Here is a 19219-nt window from a genome sequence, read left to right on the forward strand (position 1 = left end):
GGTGGTTGCGTCTCGATAGCTATAAGGGTGCGGGAGATATGAGGCTGAAAGTGGTTGAAAGTGGCTTTCTATTTCGAATGTTTTGTTCGAATTTGTTCAAATTAAATTCGAATATTGGTTCGATTATAGAACGATTATAAACGTTCCAGAAACGTTGAAAATAGTTCGTTTGACTAAACGTAAAAATTCTCTAATTAGTCTGGAAACGGGGGACCTAATTCTTGCAACTGTGAAAACAGGTAAGATTAGCTATAATGTAATTATCTTAATCTTCACTATCGTTACTTTTTGCCCAGTGAAGCGGGAAGCGGGTCCTTGCAGCTAGATTCTAGATTACTTAGAAAAACAGTCTTTTATATATATATAAAAAAACTATATTACATACAAATAAAAATCCAGCGAAGCAGGTCCTTGCAGCTAGTACATATATATTTTTTTATTTGAGGGGTTTGCAGGTGTTTTAACACTCACTTTAACACCTCTCCTCTCTAACAACTTTACAAAAGAGTGTCAAATTTTATTAAATTGTTTATTTTCTGCAAATTTTATAGACAGCTTTGAACTGCATATTAAATAATGGTTCGAGAGAAGTAAACACAATCTGATTTAAGACAAAGACTAAGATCATCACTCATATCTGATTGGGATTCAATTTAGCATCAAAGTGATTGTTGATTTTGATCTTTCTTGCATCCAAGAAAAATTCAAATTTCACATTGAAACTGGTGAGAGATTGATTTAGTTATGCAGAAGAATATATGAGACCAAGGTCAGAATGTGAGATTTGAGGGATCAGTCCATAAAAAAACCATATTTTGTAATGAAATTTTCATCAATTCATTGTTCTTTCATAGAAATTTTTTAATGATATCATCGACTCATTTTGGACAAAATGCAATCATTCTAAACTTTTCTGTCTCATCTGTTCCATACTTTCCAAACAATATAAATATAGAGATCATATTCTTATGAATTAAATTCAAAATTAGTTAAATGTATAAATTCAGAAATTTTTGTGGAAAACTAAATCTTAAAAATTCAGTTCAGAATACACAAAAACATAACAAACTAAAAATCCAATGCCCTAAAAACAATTTTATGTCAAAAGAAATTCTAGGGACGATTTTATACAAGTAAAAATTGTTATGTCTTGTGCTCAGTACTGAATAGATTTTGCTCAAATAACAAGCTGACCAATCAAATTTCATTTGATCAGCTTCAACTTTTGTCTGATGTCCACTTTTACCTATTAATGACCAAAACATTAGCCTGTCATATTTTAATTTTGTGGTTCACTTAATATCTACTGGTTCTAGGCAAAACTTTCTTTTCATGCTAAAGACCTGATAAGAACCAAATGTGAACTATTTATTCTTGTAAATGATATCATTATTTTATCAAAACTTATAAAATAGAATGATTTTGGAAGTAAAATGTAGCCTATATCCTCCTCAGGACTATTCTTAGTATATGTACAAAGTTTCAAAGAAATTGATTCAGCAATTCTTATGTGATACTCAGAAAGACAGACATTAATTCATATATACAGTACAGCATCGATTATCCGACTCAATTGGGGACTCAGGTTGGTCGGATAACTGAAAAAATCGGATAACTGAAAAGAAGGGAAAAGATACCTTATTAGTAGAGTATATTAGGATATTAGTATATCCCATGTAATTAGTTTATTGGTATATTGCTATTAACCAACTTCGCGTTGAATTTTCATTGATGTTAAGCCTAACAAATTTTTTTTAAAATAATAATCGTCGCTATTGTATCGTTAAAAATTATTTTTAAATTATTTTACTGCTCACAAAACAAACAACCACTCATAATTAGAAAATTAAGTCTTGTTTAAATACTGGCCTCCCTTCAATGGTCGAGCCGTTGATGCCAGCTAAAACATGCAAAAATTTAACAAAAATAATATTAAAGTAGCCAAGACATAGCCAAATATTGTAGTGCCACATCACTAGCGGACATTTGAAATTTGCCGACTAGAACGGTAGGTTGACTGATGTGACAGTTAATTGGGGGTCGGATAATTGATGCTCTACTGTATATATATAAAACTGAAAGAACTAAATTTGTCAATGTTTCTATAGTTTCTAAGGAAATAATAATAATTAAGTTTTAGAATTTTTATTTGTTGAGTGTTAACTTAGTTGAGTATTTTAAAAAATTTCACCTTAAATAAAAATTTTTTGATATACAGTAATACTTCGACTTACGCGAACCCAGAGTTATGCAATTTTCAAATCTCGTTGATTTGAAAATCGCGTAACTCTCTTTTGTTTGAGCGCCATGCAACTCTTGATTACTCACTCCCCCCACACTATTGTTCAGCTTACATGTTCGGACGTGTCACACAGAATCGACACATAGCTAGAATTTATTTTGTGTTATATCTACAAAGACTTGAGAGACTCTATGTGGTGATTTCTTGTAACTGTGAACGAATCAAAAGATGAGATAAGATTAATGAGAACATTTATTAGCTTACATACATCTGATTTGGATTTTACACAAATTGGGAAATTATACCCCGACTTACGCGAATTTGACTTACTCGGTTATTGCTCGGTCCCACCTATCGCGTAAGTTCGGGGTGTTACTGTATTCTTTTTGTAAAAAATTCATTAAAGAAGTTTTAAATTCTTTATATTATTGTTTGCTTAAAAATTCAAAGCTTACATTTAATTTTAATGTAAATTAATTTTATCAGACAATNTAAATTTGTCAATGTTTCTATAGTTTCTAAGGAAATAATAATAATTAAGTTTTAGAATTTTTATTTGTTGAGTGTTAACTTAGTTGAGTATTTTAAAAAATTTCACCTTAAATAAAAATTTTTTGATATACAGTAATACTGCGACTTACGCGAACCCACAGTTACGCGATTTTCAAATCTCGTCGATTTGAAAATCGCATAATTCTCTTTCGTTTGAGCGCCTTGCAACACTTGATTACTCACTCCCCTCACACTATTGTTCAGCTTACATGTTCGGACGTGTCACACAGAATCGACACATAGCTATAATTTATTTTGTGTTATATCTACAAAGACTTGAGAGACTCTATGTGGTGATTTCTTGTAACTGTGGACGAATCAAAAGATGAGATAAGATTAATGAGAACATTTATTAGCTTACATACATCCGATTTGGATTTTACACAAATTGGGAAATTATACCCCGACTTACGTGAATTTGACTTACTTGGTTATTGCTCGGTTCCACCTATCGCGTAAGTTCGGGATGTTACTGTATTCTTTTTGTAAAAAATTCATTAAAGAAGTTTTAAATTCTTTATATTATTGTTTGCTTAAAAATTCAAAGCTTACATTTAATTTTAATGTAAATTAATTTTATCAGACAATAAACTATATTTTTAAAATATTTTTACTCTAGGCTTTCCTAAATAAATTTGTAGATGATACAGCAAGTCATTTACGTCGCCGATCACAGTCGGATGATGATAATCCTCTTTCACCTGTTCCACCATTGGATTCTCTGGATCCTTTTCTGTCATCTTCTGGTCAATTAAAACCTGGATCTCCAGCTCAAAGAGGACAAGAAGGTGGCACTACACCTGTTGGAGCTGGTGGATCTGCTGGAGGATTAAGGTTTCATTTACCACTAACTCCTCCATCAGGTTCTAATCCACACACTCCAGCTTCTCCTCATACATCAGTTTTAAGCCAAGTAATAATAATAATAATTTTAAAAATTTTTCTGTAAAACTTTATATGTATTTCTTTTAACTTAAAAATCATTTTTAGAGTTATGGTGCATCACCAAATCCATCCTTTTCATTGGCATCTCCTCCTTCTTTGGGATCGCAGTCTCAACAACCTCATGTTAGTCCATCTCCATCCATGTTACATATGCAAGCACCTTCACCTGGCAATCTCTTTGCAGCAAATTCTCCAATCAATCCTCTTCATGTTCCTTCACCTTCATTTTTACCTGCACCGTCTCCTTCTTCATCATCAGCATCTCAGGTGCCCATGCAATCACCTGCAGCTAGTTTCATGAGCTCACAAGGTAAGGGTTATTAAAAAGTAATATTGTTAAAAAATTTCATATATTATATAAACAGGACTGTGAGTAGGTTACTCTCAACTATTTGCTACTTTTTTATTTCCAGTTACTATTTCCTTCCTATTTTCAAATAGTAGGCTACTTTTTGTTGCTATTTGTCTCTCAACAATTAAGCTCACACTCAGTATGAGAATATGAATTGAAACATGCATTATTGAAATAAAAGAAAAAACATCATAGTATGTTGTGCTTGGAAGCACTTGCATTTTCACTGCTGCCCTTTGCACTGGGGAGTGTATAGAAACAGTATTCATATCTTGTACTTAAGTGCATATTGATATGAATATGTATAAGATATTCTTGATTTGATCTGCAGGCATTGATCTGTAGAGGATAGAAGGAACATATCCTTCTAATATTTTTGACCAGTAAATTGCCCCCTCCCAAAATATATATGCTTTTATTTTATACATACCAAAAACTTAGAAGTAAAAATGATCAGTACAGCAGATACATCTTATATCCACTAAAATCCCAATGAGAAATTTTTCTTAATCATTGTCATTAGCCTGACACCTCAATAAATATACAGATATACACTGATGATGTGATATCATGATTTCATAGGAATAGGCAGTTTATCTTAACTGCAAACTAAATACATAGGTGTGAGGGTCAGGATTTAAGAAGGCCGAGATTCGAATAGTTATATTCATTTTTGTTCATTCATTTACCGTTTTGTTTCAAAATCAAACCGATTTTTTAAAGTTAGGGTTAACACAAAAAGGAAAAAACAACCGACAAAGTTTCTCATAAAAATCACTCATAAAAACTCCGTTCCCACGACAATACTTCCCAGTAGAAGATGAGTTAACTGTTGTGTCATAAGTTTGTCATTTCGCCCACTATTGGTCAACGAAGATCATCACCTGTGACGTACATAGGGAAATCTCGAAAAGAGAGCCCCCATATAAAAGACAAGTAGGATGATGACACAAGGGGGAAAAAGTTATTGTTCTGTACTCTGTGTGTGTGTGTGTGTGTGTGTGTGTGGATTACCTGCCTCTCGTCGCCACCACCCTTGATAGAACTATTCTACGATTTGCGGACTTATGTCGACTCACGAACTATTTTAATGAGCCCGGGATTCGGACTCCAAGATCGTCCTGAAACCACCATCCTGTATAACTAGAGGTATTTATCCTACACGCGATGATGTGTAAGCTCTCTCTCGACTATTCCAAACTCGCAGTTAGGATCGCGACTACTTTATACTTTGCCGTTACTTTATGAACTATACGGATTGAAAATTCCGAGAGGGATTTGTATTCCAATTATTAACTATGTATAAATGTACGGAATAAACGGGTATTTTGTTAACGAACGATTGGAGTGCATTTCTTCCACCATTATCACCTCCATACTGAACCCGAAGTCCTCGACGAGATCGCTTGTGATAATTCCCCCCATCTATCCACGATAAATTGATAGATTGGTGTCAGATCCCGACAGGTGAAAGAATCTAACAATCCTTTCTCCTAACCCTTTTTTTCCCCATCCTTTAGACAAGCGAGACCAGACCTCAAGGTCTTGAGTCGAGTAAGAGGTAGGAGAGGCAACATCCTCGTAAACATCCTACTCCTGATTAGTCTCACATAGGTATTCCATAGATGATTTAGTGATACTAAACAAAGAACATTGTAGCTTGTTTAAATTTTTGAGTACAGAAATTTGTTGCTCTTCAAAGAAATTGTTCTCAGTCAGCACATTTAGAATGCCTTAAATGGGCTACAAGAGAAGATACCTTCTCAAGAAGACCTTGCTGTCAGCACTTATATCAGCAGTTTTCCTTAAACAGTTTTTTTTTTTTTTTTTGGTTTCAGAAAGCCTCCACCTTCTGAAACAGAAGAAAAAAATTCAAAGTATAACTGTTTAGAAATTGTGAGCATAGCAAAGATCCTTTCCATGAACACCCCAATACACACACTTCAAGATGAATGAAAGCTCTCACAGCTGGAGTAAGTTACTAAGTAGAATAAAAATTCTCCTATAGATGTTTATTGGAAATTATTCCTTGTCCCACAAACCTCTCCTAGAAATCTGAAATACCCTTATATCACATATCACTAGTCATTCAGGCCTTTCAAAATTACCTTTTTGTTTTCTGTGTAGCAAAATGTACAGCATTTTGAAAATTTGCCTAAGTAGATATAATTTTAAAAAAAACCTATTTTATAGGCAATTTTATCAAAAAATACCATATGGCACAAAGAATAGAAGTATCTTGATTATATGTTGTGCAGTATCCATTAATCATCATTCAATTAGAGATGTGGCTCCATATTTCTTAATCAAATCAAATTAGAAATCATAGAAAATAGCTATTGGCATTTAACAGAGAAAATATTAGAATGCAAGTTTTTTCTTCCTTGCTGTGAATATGTTTTGAGATTTTTTTTTTGTTTAGTTAACAAAATGACAGATAAAAAGTTAATAAGAATGCATTGGAAAAAATATTATAAAATATTTGTTCATCTCACATTATTTAACAAACCTATCCAACATTAGTTTTAAAAAGTCTATTCATTCATTTTAATGTAGAAGCAAACAAGGATAAAGCAAAAAGTGAAAATGAAATCTTAAACAATATTAAGCTGATTATGAGAAAAGATACAAAATTGAAAAATTCATTTCATATTATTGGCAATATTCAATTATGATAAACTTATTTTAATCAATTTATCATATTTAAAAACAAACTATTACTTTTTTTAACATTACAGTGACATATTTATAAATTTATATTTACTGACAATAAAATTATTTAAAACATTTACTAAATCCATGGTTTGTACAGAACTAGAAAGTCAGGGAATAAGATTTTTAGCAAGAAAAATCAGGGAATCCACAAATAGTGCAGAATCTGTCTGTTGTTCTCGCTTGTTTTTGACCTGAATACATCTTTAAATTTGGTTTGGTATAAAGGGGTCTATGAAAACTAGAGTGACCAAAAGAAAGGCAAGATTTTTTGCACTTATATCTTGTAAGCTATAAATGATAATCTAATGATTAAAATTTTGTCGGATAGAGGGTTTATGTTTATACTTAAAATGGTGGTAGAGGAGGTGTGCTGCTGTGAGGGGGGTTTGGGTTGAGCATGAACACTGAAAATGGCAACATATCATGGCATTTGGGCAGTGCATACTTTGGTTTGCAAAGAGATAGGACATTGAAATTAATATTGATTTGTACAGAATTATAGGATCTACAATATTATTTAGCAATAATAATCAATAAAATAATTTGTAAAGTTATAAGCCAAATAAGTGTGTGAGTTGAAGAAAATTTTTAACTCACACACTTATGATGTTGAACAAATTGCAAAGGAAATATGAACAGAAATGTAAGAAATGTATATCATTGGAAAGAAAAATTTAAAAGGAATCAGAAAAGCCTGAAATGACTAATGCCAAATGATGCAGATTGTATAGAGAACTTCTCGTCCCTCCCTGACGTTTTCTTAAGAAAACCAAGCACATCAACACTGATGCAAATACTTTGAATGCACTGCCACCTGAACTGATATATATTGACTTGGAATGTGATAATCACAAAGACTTTATTTGTTTACATCTTATCCTTCCTCTAATAACACAGATGGATTCATGTTTTAAGTGATTACGATTGTGTCTGCTTATGATTTTTTTTACCTGCACGACATGTGGTTAACCCTTTGCAGTTAGTTGATTCTGTGGGGGAAGACAAAGAACTGTTAGTTGGCTTAATGATTTTGAGTACAGGACATTTTTGACCTTGTGACAGACTTCTTGCAATTCATGTATTTTCATTTATATTCTTTGCTGCTGGCCACATACATTATGTGGAGATAATAATCCTGTTAATTGTGATCTATTATATCTGTTAATAATGATCTATGATTATGTCTTCTGTCTATGATACTGAAAATTTTCATCTTCAGATGGCCCACAGAATTTTGGGTTTTCAAAAACTCCATTGACAACGACACGCTTTTTTGCCAAAACTCCACCATTATAAGTTTCAAGGAGGATGGAAAGAAATGTAATGACCTTAAATGGGTTTTTGCTAGACCAAAAATAGAACACAGTAAGCAATTTCACCCTCTTATGGAGTGTGTGATTTATTCTGTTTAAATTATTTTGAATTTGCTGCCTCTTTGCTTTAAGAAAATTCAATTTTATGACATGGTGTGAGTCTTTTTCTTATTTAAATAAAATTTATGAATTAATTTAAATAAAATTGTTAAATTTTTTTATATGATTTAGGATGATGTAGCTAATTATGTAATTGATTTTATGCAAAGTTTTTCATTTTTTGTAAGGGAATAAAATAGTTTTTACTAAAAGTTTATATAATTGTGCAAAATGGGCTTAAATAGACTTGGCTGAATATTACATAATGGAAAGGGAAAATGTAGAGACCTTAATAGGTCAGGGAACAATGTCATAATTGGTCAGAGAATGTCAAGGAATCACAGATGGAATTACCTGTACAGATCCTGTAAATCTACCAATCAAAAATATATCTACAGGTAACTTTCAGTATTTGGTATTTGTGATTTTGAGTATTTGCAATATATTTGGTTGAAAAGTTCTGACACAGCTAGTCATTAAACATTTGCATATTTCCATTGCAGTACTGTATTTGTAAAAACCTACTTTCTGTTATCTCCAATTTATACATTATTTGACATAACCAAACAAAGTACAGTTTGAGATCCGAATAGGCCCCGGGTCTAAATTAATAATTTCAGAATAATATTAAATTTTTGTTATAAAATATTCTTTCGTTTTGGGTGAGAAAAATAACGTTTTAGAGTGGGAAAAATAGATAACAGANCCCTGGGTCTAAATTAATAATTTCAGAATAATATTAAATTTTTGTTATAAAATATTCTTTCGTTTTGGGTGAGAAAAATAACGTTTTAGAGTGGGAAAAATAGATAACAGATGCTACTTCCTTCTAGGGAAGTTAGAACATCCTCTATTTTTCCCTTATCTGCAAAAAACCTCGCTTTGATGGGAAATGTTTACCCCTCACATATTCCCCTTTCCATCCGTTCCCACGGAAGAATCTTTCTATGATGATTGGTCGCCGATCGTCACATACAGAGGAAATTTATCAGAATTCGGGGAGTTTATCGACAGACCTGGAAGAGTCAGGACTCCACACATATTTCTCCTGATGGCCAACACCCTTAGATGAGTCACATAGAATAATTTCCAGAGTTAGCACTTAGAAGATATACTTTAACTTTTGTGCACATCTCGATCTCCCATGGAATGAAGTTTGAGAACTTTATAAATGAAGCGCCTTCGCCAACCGATGAAGAAGACGAAAGACCACTAAAACAGGTTGTATGTTTAATAGCGATATTGTAAGCTCTCTCTCTCGATCGCGTATCGGTTAAGTATAAGTCCATATCTCTCTCGACATATAGATTGTCGGTTGTAGTCATTGTCTCTTACTACCTTTTATTTGTACTATTTTTATTGGTTTATGTTTAATTAAATTCATTCTTGTTTATTTGTTAAAGAATGTCTCTCATTCAACCCTAGAATCAAATCTATAAAATAGTCACACGCGTGTTTGTCCGCGGATCGATTAATTGACAAACTGGTGTCGGGAACCTGACGTAAGGAAGAAGGTGAATTTACCACCACCACCAACTTCTGCCCTTTTCCACTCAACTGTAAGACCCTCAGCCACTCGTTTCCCTACGTTCGGGAAAGGCCATTCTTTGGACGACAGAGACTGGTCTCGCGACTAGTGCCCGTAAGCGGCGTAGACAAAGAACTACATCCTTGGCGACTCTCACAACAGTCATTACCATACTACCAAACTGAAGTCAGTGCATTATAGCAGCAATGTTTTCTGCTAAATTGTACAAGACAAAGTTTGTCACAATTATGTAGAGTATATACAGTAAATATTTAGTTCCATACAACAATAATAATAATAATAATCCAATATAATAATATAAAAGATGGTAAAGCAGATAATCATTAAGGGATTTGTGGAATGTAAACAGTAAATGTTGAAAACCTGCTGTACCAAGAGCTGTGGAACCCACAAATGAGGATAGTTATAGAAAATTTACACAATAGTGAAAAGGAAGATGATGAACAGGAAAAACTGCTAAAACTTTCAATGATAGCTTACGAGCTTTCAGAAATATACAACACTGTTTGTTGATGTAGAGTGTCGCCTGGAGTCATACCTTATTCCTGAGTGCAATCTCAAGTTTAAGCAAGCTTTGGAAACAGCCTTCGTTGATCTTGTATGCTGAAGTCTTGAAAGACATGAATAAAAAAATCCATAAAACAAAACATTAACTCAGTTTTTCCAAATGCTTGTCAATTCTCCACAATCATTTTAAAATAAAATATAAGACTAATGTTTCTAATGTCATTTAACATATAAGTAAAATAAACATTACTTGTTATTATTTGCTTATTGAATCATCTGCAAAGGTTTAAATATTTCTAAGTCAACAACATGCTTTAACTTAAGCCACATTGGCTTGATCCACAGAAACCTAACCCTCATGAATAATGAGAGTTACCTGTATTTTGTTTACATTCTCTGGATCATTTAATCTAGACTACTTGCATTAATTTAATGGAAGAAATATTCATTTTGTCTTTAAAAGATTCTAATAGAATAAGAATGTATTAATATTTTTTCTGTTTGCTTTCGATTCTTTATTAATACATAAAATCATTTTGGTCATTTTCTGATATACAGATTTTATCATAATTTTAATAAAGAAAATTTTAAAAAGTGCTGTAGATTTTTATATGTTAACAAGTTCAATGATTTTTTGATTTTAGGTCATGATAGTGGATCACCATTTCCTGCACCTGGTGGCTCTACTGGTAATTTATCAATGTCATCACCTGCTACAGGAACATGGCCTGGCAGTCCTTCTATGCCAAGACCTTCTCCTCGTTCATTAGGAACTGCTCAAAGTCCCGGTAGCAGTAGCCATCCTGCATTACATAGCCCACAAGCTGGAAGTACAATAGATCATAAACCACCAGGTAAAACATTTTGCATGCATTGAACAGTATTTATCCAACTTAATTTTTCATTTTGAAGATACAGAGAAAACCATAGTATTTTCAAAGTTTTATGAATTTAACAATATTAAAATTCCTTGCATTTTTCTGCAATTGCCATGGAATATACATAAAAAATTTTATTTTTAAAATGTAACTATATTGTATATTACCATATTTTATAAAAATTAAAACTTTCATTTTTAAATTTTCAACGGTTTTAAATTTATTTTCAGAAAAATGGTTTTTTTTAATGTAGATTATTAAAATTACAAATTTAAAACAAACTGTTCCATTTAATGAGAGTATATACTCAAATATTCATTAACTTTATACTGTTATATCTTTTAATTGGCAACACGAGCCACAAGATGTTTTTTGTGATTACGCATAATTCTTTTTGATAATGTAAAATTGTGTAAAAAAATTTGAAAAAATGGTTCTGCACAAAATAGAATATTGATATCCATGTAAAACTGCTTTCTGAACAAGTGTTGACTTCCAGAAAGACCATTAACCTATTTTATGTTAAAATTTTTCTTCGTTGCATGTCACTTTACATTGAATTATTGTTGATGTTAAGCCTAACGAAAATTATGCATTTTAGAAAAAAATAATTATGGCTATTTAAAAATATTATAAAAAATTTCATTTTTATTTCGCACAAACAAAATAAACATATTAAAAAATGTAAAAAGCAAAAATAATTATATTATGGAAGTTAGTTTTAATATAAAAATTTTAATGACTAGCAACATCTAGTATCAAAAACGTTCCAATGCAGAAACAAGATAAGTTGGGTCCACCAGTCAAGGTCATTATGTTTTGGCCCAAGATATTTCAGGAAGACCACAGAAAGGTTAAATCACTAAAATCTAGTTCCATTGCTGTAAGTCAGAAGACAGTAAGCAATATTATTAGGTCTTGTATGAAAAACGATGGAATGCGGAAAATGGGGATTATTTAAAACTTTGTTCAAAACCTAGGCCTGCACACTGTAAAGCTAATATTGAGAAGGTCTGCAAATTACTGTCTACACCAAACCCTCCAAGTATCAAAAACATTGCCAAGGATATTTGAACTTGCCAGAGGACTACAAAACAGAATTCATAAGAATTTGAAAGCAACAAAGGTACAGAAGACTAAAGTACATTGCCTTTCTGCAGAGCACAAACAAAACCAGAAAACAAATGCTTACAAACTGTACAAGTGACACCTGTCAGCAGGTAGATTGGAATTTATGGTGACATTGGATGAAGCTTATTTCTACTTAAGCTACTATAATGGAGTTCGGAAGATCTGTCATGCTTTTCCTGGTCAAAACATTTTCGAAACTTGGTTTATGAAGTGCTATGAAAGCTGGCCAGAAGGTTCTTGATCATCAGTGAATTAATCAGAAGAGGAACACTTCCTCTTATAAAAGTCCCAAATAAAGTTAAGGTGAATGCCGACTATTATATCAGCAATGTTCTGAAGCCATATTTTGAAAGAAAAGTTTCTCACAAGTACCCAGGAGAGATGGACAAAGTTGTGTTTCATCACAACAAAGCCTCTTCTCACACTGCAAAGAAAACTGAGGAGTATCTCGAACATCTTAAAGCATCTACAGGTCTCAATTATATAAAATAAACTTGGATATTCCTACTAAATCACTGGACATATTAGCCATTTAGACTTCTTTGACTTTGGATTTTTTAAACTACTTTTCCACTGACATGCTATAACTCTAAGTGGCTTTGGAAAGTAGTAAAGACGAAAGGTCAAATGTAACACCTGAAAAATGAAAACAAGTGTTTTGACTCATGGAAATAGGGATGCAGGCTTGTTGACAAACAGCAAGGAGCTCACATTGAACAGACCAAAACAATTCACAGAAGGATTCTTAAAGACATTAATTGAGTAATATTTGCATATACACATTCTTTATTTTTAATATTTGATGTTTCAATTTGCACTACTGCCTAACAAATATATTATGTAATGTAAATTTATAAATCTAGTAAATTTTGGATATCAAATGGTATTTTATTTACATTAATGATAAACTTGAAATAAATAACTTTTATTTCAGCTTCAGTTAACGAGAATTGGTCTAAATCTCCCAGCTGGTGTTGAGCCTCAAACTCTCGTGGTGCCAATTGTATATGATATGAATTCAAATACAACTCAATTAGCAGATCGTCGGGATCCTGCATCATTATCACCTACTGCTCCCATTTCCATCATAAGAAACACACTCAAGAGGTTTTCGGATTATAACCCACAACCAAGTACATAATATTAAATTAATATTTATTTTATTTTAAGTTTATGAAATTTTAATATTAATATTTCAAAACTTATTTTTTATAGCTGAATGCAGTATATATCCAGCCATCAGGGAACTTCTCACAAATCTTGTCATTCCCATCTAATTGAACATAAGTTTAATTTAAAATTTTCATTATCATCCAATCTGTTTATATTGTATGAAAGAAGAGAATGGGGAAACATTGTAAATTGAACAAAAAATAAATTGTGTACAGTGCCTGTGATTTCTTTAATATAATTGCTGAAAAATAATATATGCAGTGTATTATTAATTTTTTATATTTTATAAATAATTTAAAAAAACATCATTAATTTAAGTTTTTAATAAATATAATATACATTATTAAGTTCATATTTTAATTTATGCCTATTTATTTAAAAAACAAAATTAATATTTTTATCATTATTTGGAATTATGCCTATTCTTATGAAATTCTAGTAATAAAATTACCAAAAGAGATTGAAGTTGAAAGATTTTGGGAGAAAAACAACTTTGATACTAATTGTGATTGAAGATTTGAGAGCAATGCGATATGATCTGACCTAATATCTGGAAGTTCTCAACCAACCTCCACCAGATTTGACATTTAGACTGTTCACCTTCTTTATTTAATTCTTGATGCTGATCAATACATTACTCAAGTCTTGTATTATAGAATCAATTGAACAGAGGCTCTCAGACCTGAAATGTGTTTTGACTAATGTATGAATCAGAGTCATGAATTGAATAATAAAGGGGGAACAGTCTAGTGTCTTCAATTCAAAAACTCCATTGTGTTTTCATAAAAAGGTATATAAATATCAGTATTGTGTGTATTTATAAGTTCAGGATAAATCCATATATTTTCTGTATATAACATTAAATTATCCAATTAATGACTGACAATAATATGAATGCAAAATATTCAATACAAAATACAAAGTTTATGAGAAATTAAGTTATATATTTGAAATACATGTAATAGAACCTACTTGTAATCACTTTGAGACTTGCATTACTGATGTTGACAACTGAGAAATAACAATGGTATAATTCAATAAGACTACAATTAATGGAATTTCTGATTTTACTAACTCTGACATTAGAAAGACATATTAATACAATTGTAAATTGTGTAACTTAATGGTTTATTAATTATTATTATTATTAACACCTGAACAGTGCATTTCTGGACACCTATATATGGGACCAAAGTTGTCATATCAGTCTACAAACATTGGTAAAGTTTGGCACCATTGTCATGAATCAACCTGTATATTGATTTAATTTGGAAAATTGGAAGTGGTTGTGAATATGACAAGCATGCAATTTGCCCATAGTTGCTTTTGATGATTCAGAGGATTATCAAAAGAGGTAAGGAATAGAAAATCCTTTGATAATTGTTGGCTGCTTCAAATGTTCTGACATTGTAGGTTGATTTACACATTCTGGCTTCATCTGGGAATGGAAATGAATGAAAGTAGTTACTTTTTATTTTTTATATTCTTTATATTTTTGGAGATGCTTGGATCTAAGATGCCATTTTAAATTTGTTTGATACCAGTGACTTAAAGTAACAGTATATTTTGACTTTTGCAAAGTAATATCTAATTAAACAAGCAATTATTTATTGTGACACTGTCACAATGCCAGGCTGCAATTTTTAATTTAAAATATATGCTCTCCATCTCAAATTAGTAGTGTCTTGCCTCTGGTTATCATACTTTTTCATTAGCAATAGAGTTGTGCGATCATCTATGTAACTTCTTTTGAGAAAATTTTGAATTGAAATAACATGACTTCCAATTTGCACCAAGTTCATATATAGTTACCATATATCTCAGCAGATAAGACGATAGTTGAATCATAAAAAAAGGCCCCCAAAATACAGGGTCATCTTATAGGACAAATACAAAAAAAATTAGATTGAAATTTATATAAATTAAAACCATTATAAAAAGACAGACAAACTGTAATTATTTACTAGAAGAGAGTTGGGTATGTGCACAAAATAGAATAGCCCATACGATGTTTTTGTGAATAGTCAAGGTCATTTCCTGAATGCCGAATCAGTGCCAATGTTTGCAACAATAGCAAGGCAGTGCTGCCAGATGCAAGAAAATAAAATTTGTTCATTTGAAAAATTACAAATAGGATGTAATTCTGTATACACTATACACTATATTCTGTACACTATACAGTATTATTATTCAGATGATGATCGCTGATCTAAACTAAATTTATAGGCCGTTGATAGTTTGAGGGTTATCTTATAGGGCAGATATATGCTAAAACTATGAAACTTTGATGAAAATTTATACCTCGTCTTATCTGCCAAGATATATGATAATTGGGGCCTCCTGCCCCTAATCTTTCCATAACTGGTCTCAACTTTCATCTATCTGACTGTTTTCGACATCAAGGAAAGACAGACAGAAAGATGGACAACAGTGGAAATTTATAAGTTCATAATTTTTTCAAATTGCAGCCCAAATAGTCCCAAATTTTTCCTTTTGGACTACCACCACAATATGATTGTTTAGGTTTCATAATGCTTTGCAATTTTTGGAAGACCAAAAATCTTCACTTTGTTTTGATCTCCTTGGTATAAATGCATAAAGTAATGAATTCAGTCACATTCCTATTTTGACCACTGTAAGAATAAGAATTACGAACAATGGCAACATACCAGTCAAATGTTATAGCAACTATACAACCATTTTGATTTTCAGAAAGTATGGATTGATAATCATGGATGATGAATTTACTCCATACGATTATCTTTTGACTATAAAAAGGTTTCTGATGTGGTTCTTGGAGATGTTTGACTCCAATACCTCATGTTCCGTTTGTTTATATTCCACAATTTAAAATGTGCTTTATCTGATATTATCAGTCACCAAATGAGTATTCTGGTTGCTTTGTTACAACTGAAGAAATTGTTCACAGAAAGTCTTTCTTGCCTCACAATCATGGTTTGACAGTTGCACCTCTTGAAACTTGTACAGTACAGGTGATAACTCATGTCTGTGTGCAATGTCTGATTCAGTGATCTTCATAACAGCTACATTGCCAGTTCATGTCTGCATGTCATTTGCCTGGGACTTTGTAAAATAGCACTCTATGGATGCTAGAAAATATTGCATGCATGCTGTCCTTGAATTGCCACTAGTCCTCCCAACTGCAAAAGCTGTACTGTAAAGTTATTCACCCAGTTCTTTATGGTACGTCAGTCTGGAACTCACTCATATTTCCCAATGTTGCCCAAATTTTCAATGAATTACTTATACATTTATTACTTATACTTATACATAATCACCATTTTTGAAATACAACTCTATAGCAAAAGCATATTGTACAGCCANTACAGTCGACCCCCCTATAATTACGGTCCCTATAATTACGATTCCTATAAAACTACAAAAAAATATACGTATTTTGGAAATGTTGAGTCGGATTAGTGTAGAATCGATTAATTTTATGGAAGAAAACCTTTCAATCAGCCGTAGTCCGTAAACTTGACACGTGTCGGGCTGAGATTGAACGACTTGTAAGAAATCGGATTCCTAATAAATTGGAACGTATCTATATCTTATAGGGGGGTCGACTGTAAACACTTCATTGATACTTTTAAGCAAATAGCAAAGGTCTCTAACCTCAAACTTGTCTACAAATGAAAGCCCTAGCATCTACTCTTAGAAATGATAAGAACAGCATGGATAGAAATCTGCTTCCAGGTGTCTACACCATTCCAATCAAGGACACAAGTGTCAACCAGAATTTGGAGTATATGGGAGCAACCAGCCAGTCATTGAACATAAGAAAGAAAGAAATTAAGCCTCCATCATAAGGGACAATTGAACACAGTCTTGATATCTTAAGCTCTTGATAACTAAGCATATATGCAGTTTGACAATAAATGTCTCGTCTCATCCATCGAGTTCAAGATAAAATATACATTAAAACTGGAAAATTTAGAGATTTGTAAGACCAATAGAAAGAACACACCAATAAATTTTAAGGATTGTAACTATTGTAACACACTAGTGAATTCATGGAGATCATGCTTTGGAATTGTGTAGATAGTTTATTATCTTTCTTTGATGTTGCCTACACCTTTCAATCAAATTCCATTCAAATTTTTTAATTCAGAATGTACATTCTATTTTAGAACATCACAATACCTGATGATGACTACTGATTGTAGTTGAAAATGTTTGTATATTATTAAACTTTTGTTGGTGTTAATTTGTTCTGGATTTTCTTTGGTGATTTATGTATAACTCTTTTAATTGTGTTATTTAAACTGACAAATAACACAATAATAGTATGAGATTTTAAAAAATTATTTTTGACTATTTTTGTGCAACAATATGCTTTTTAAGATTATTATTTATTTTTATTTAGTGTATAAAACTGAAATATGTTCTTCAAATTATTACATTGAAGATATTGATGTTTCTGTCTGAATTTATTGCTTTTTCATTTCTCTTTAGTTCTAATTTTTTGCATTTATGTCATCCTGCATCATGTTTGAAAATCATCTAATATTTTTTTTACAATAAATTTTTCACAATTTTATACAAAATTCAATGATTTATTTATTTAATGTCTGTGTTAAATTTTTATTTAAATAAAGATTAGAAGATTGAAAAATATAATAAAGTATATATAATTTTCATAGATTTTATAGATTTTTTTAATAAAATAAGAAATATTCTTCATGTGAATTGAAATGATTTATTTTTTAAATCATATTTATGGTAGAATCCAGTTGAAATCCTAATGTGATCAAAGCTCAAACAATTGAAATCCTGATATTTTCTTAGTTCTGGTGTTTCCTAGACACAATAAAAATTTTGAAAGGATTTTTTTTATATTGTATTTTGTTATATACAACTAATTTCAGAAAGAAACACAAGTAGTTTTAAAACTTATTCCGATGTCAAAAAACTTATTTCATGTCAATTTGTGTTCCATTTCATTCAACCCGTTACAGCAGGGCTTCTTAAACTATGGGTCGTGACTCCATTTGGGGTCATTTAGCAAAATCTTGGGTTGCGAGATTTTAATGCAAAATACTGAAAATAATTTGTGATAGTTTGAAAATGGCACGTTTTGTGTTATAGGTTTCATGAGTTGCACTTTGTGTCACTTCTGATGCAGTGAGACAACGATTCAGCAACACTGATTGTAGTGTGAACTAGTGTAGTGTTGTCACTTTTCAGTGTATTCAGTTGTCTCTGTTCCATTGTAACACAAGAGTGAACTGTGGTAGTACACCATTATTGTTTTTGCAAATTTGTATATATCTTTATTTTATATTTTTTGGGTCACGAAAAAAATCGCAATCATAAATAGGGTCATGAATAAAAAAGTTTAAGAAGCCCTGTGTTACAGAATTGAAAAAGGAAAAGACCAATAAGAATTTATGTTCATTAAAAAGTTTTTAAAATTATGTTCTCTTTGAATTTCTTGTTCATTATTCTAATGTTAGACATTCCATTATAAATAATTTGTGAGAAAGACTGTAACACACTGTTGAAAGTGCTTGCTTTTGTGAGATCCAGAATTATATTAACTAAAATTTTAATTATCTTTTTCCTTATGTTTATGTAACGAATTAGAAGAAAAAAATTGATCTTAGCCGGGAATGTGTAAACCTTCCTGTAATAACTATCAACATCTATTGTTCTTGCATAACTTGCAGCTCAACTTGTGCAAAAGTTTATAGTTAGCATCCAAATTTCGTCACTTGTTTTAGGTCCCTGGAACACCTATAA

General features: G+C 31.6%; 1 protein-coding gene across 1 annotated transcript in view; it reads left to right on the forward strand.

Moving 5' to 3' along the window:
• LOC111621392 (mediator of RNA polymerase II transcription subunit 14-like) overlaps positions 1–19219 on the forward strand; it is a 122546-nt gene that overhangs the window by 86840 nt on the left and 16487 nt on the right. The window contains exons 21-23 of the mRNA XM_023363499.1: positions 3414–3707; positions 3785–4049; positions 10919–11128. Of these exons, the coding sequence (XP_023219267.1) occupies positions 3414–3707; positions 3785–4049; positions 10919–11128 (769 nt within the window). The remainder of the gene's footprint in view (positions 1–3413; positions 3708–3784; positions 4050–10918; positions 11129–19219) is intronic.

This window comes from Centruroides sculpturatus, unplaced genomic scaffold (assembly GCF_000671375.1).
Source record: "Centruroides sculpturatus isolate CEXI.00-Female unplaced genomic scaffold, Cexi_2.0 scaffold129, whole genome shotgun sequence".
Classification (NCBI taxonomy): domain Eukaryota; kingdom Metazoa; phylum Arthropoda; class Arachnida; order Scorpiones; family Buthidae; genus Centruroides; species Centruroides sculpturatus.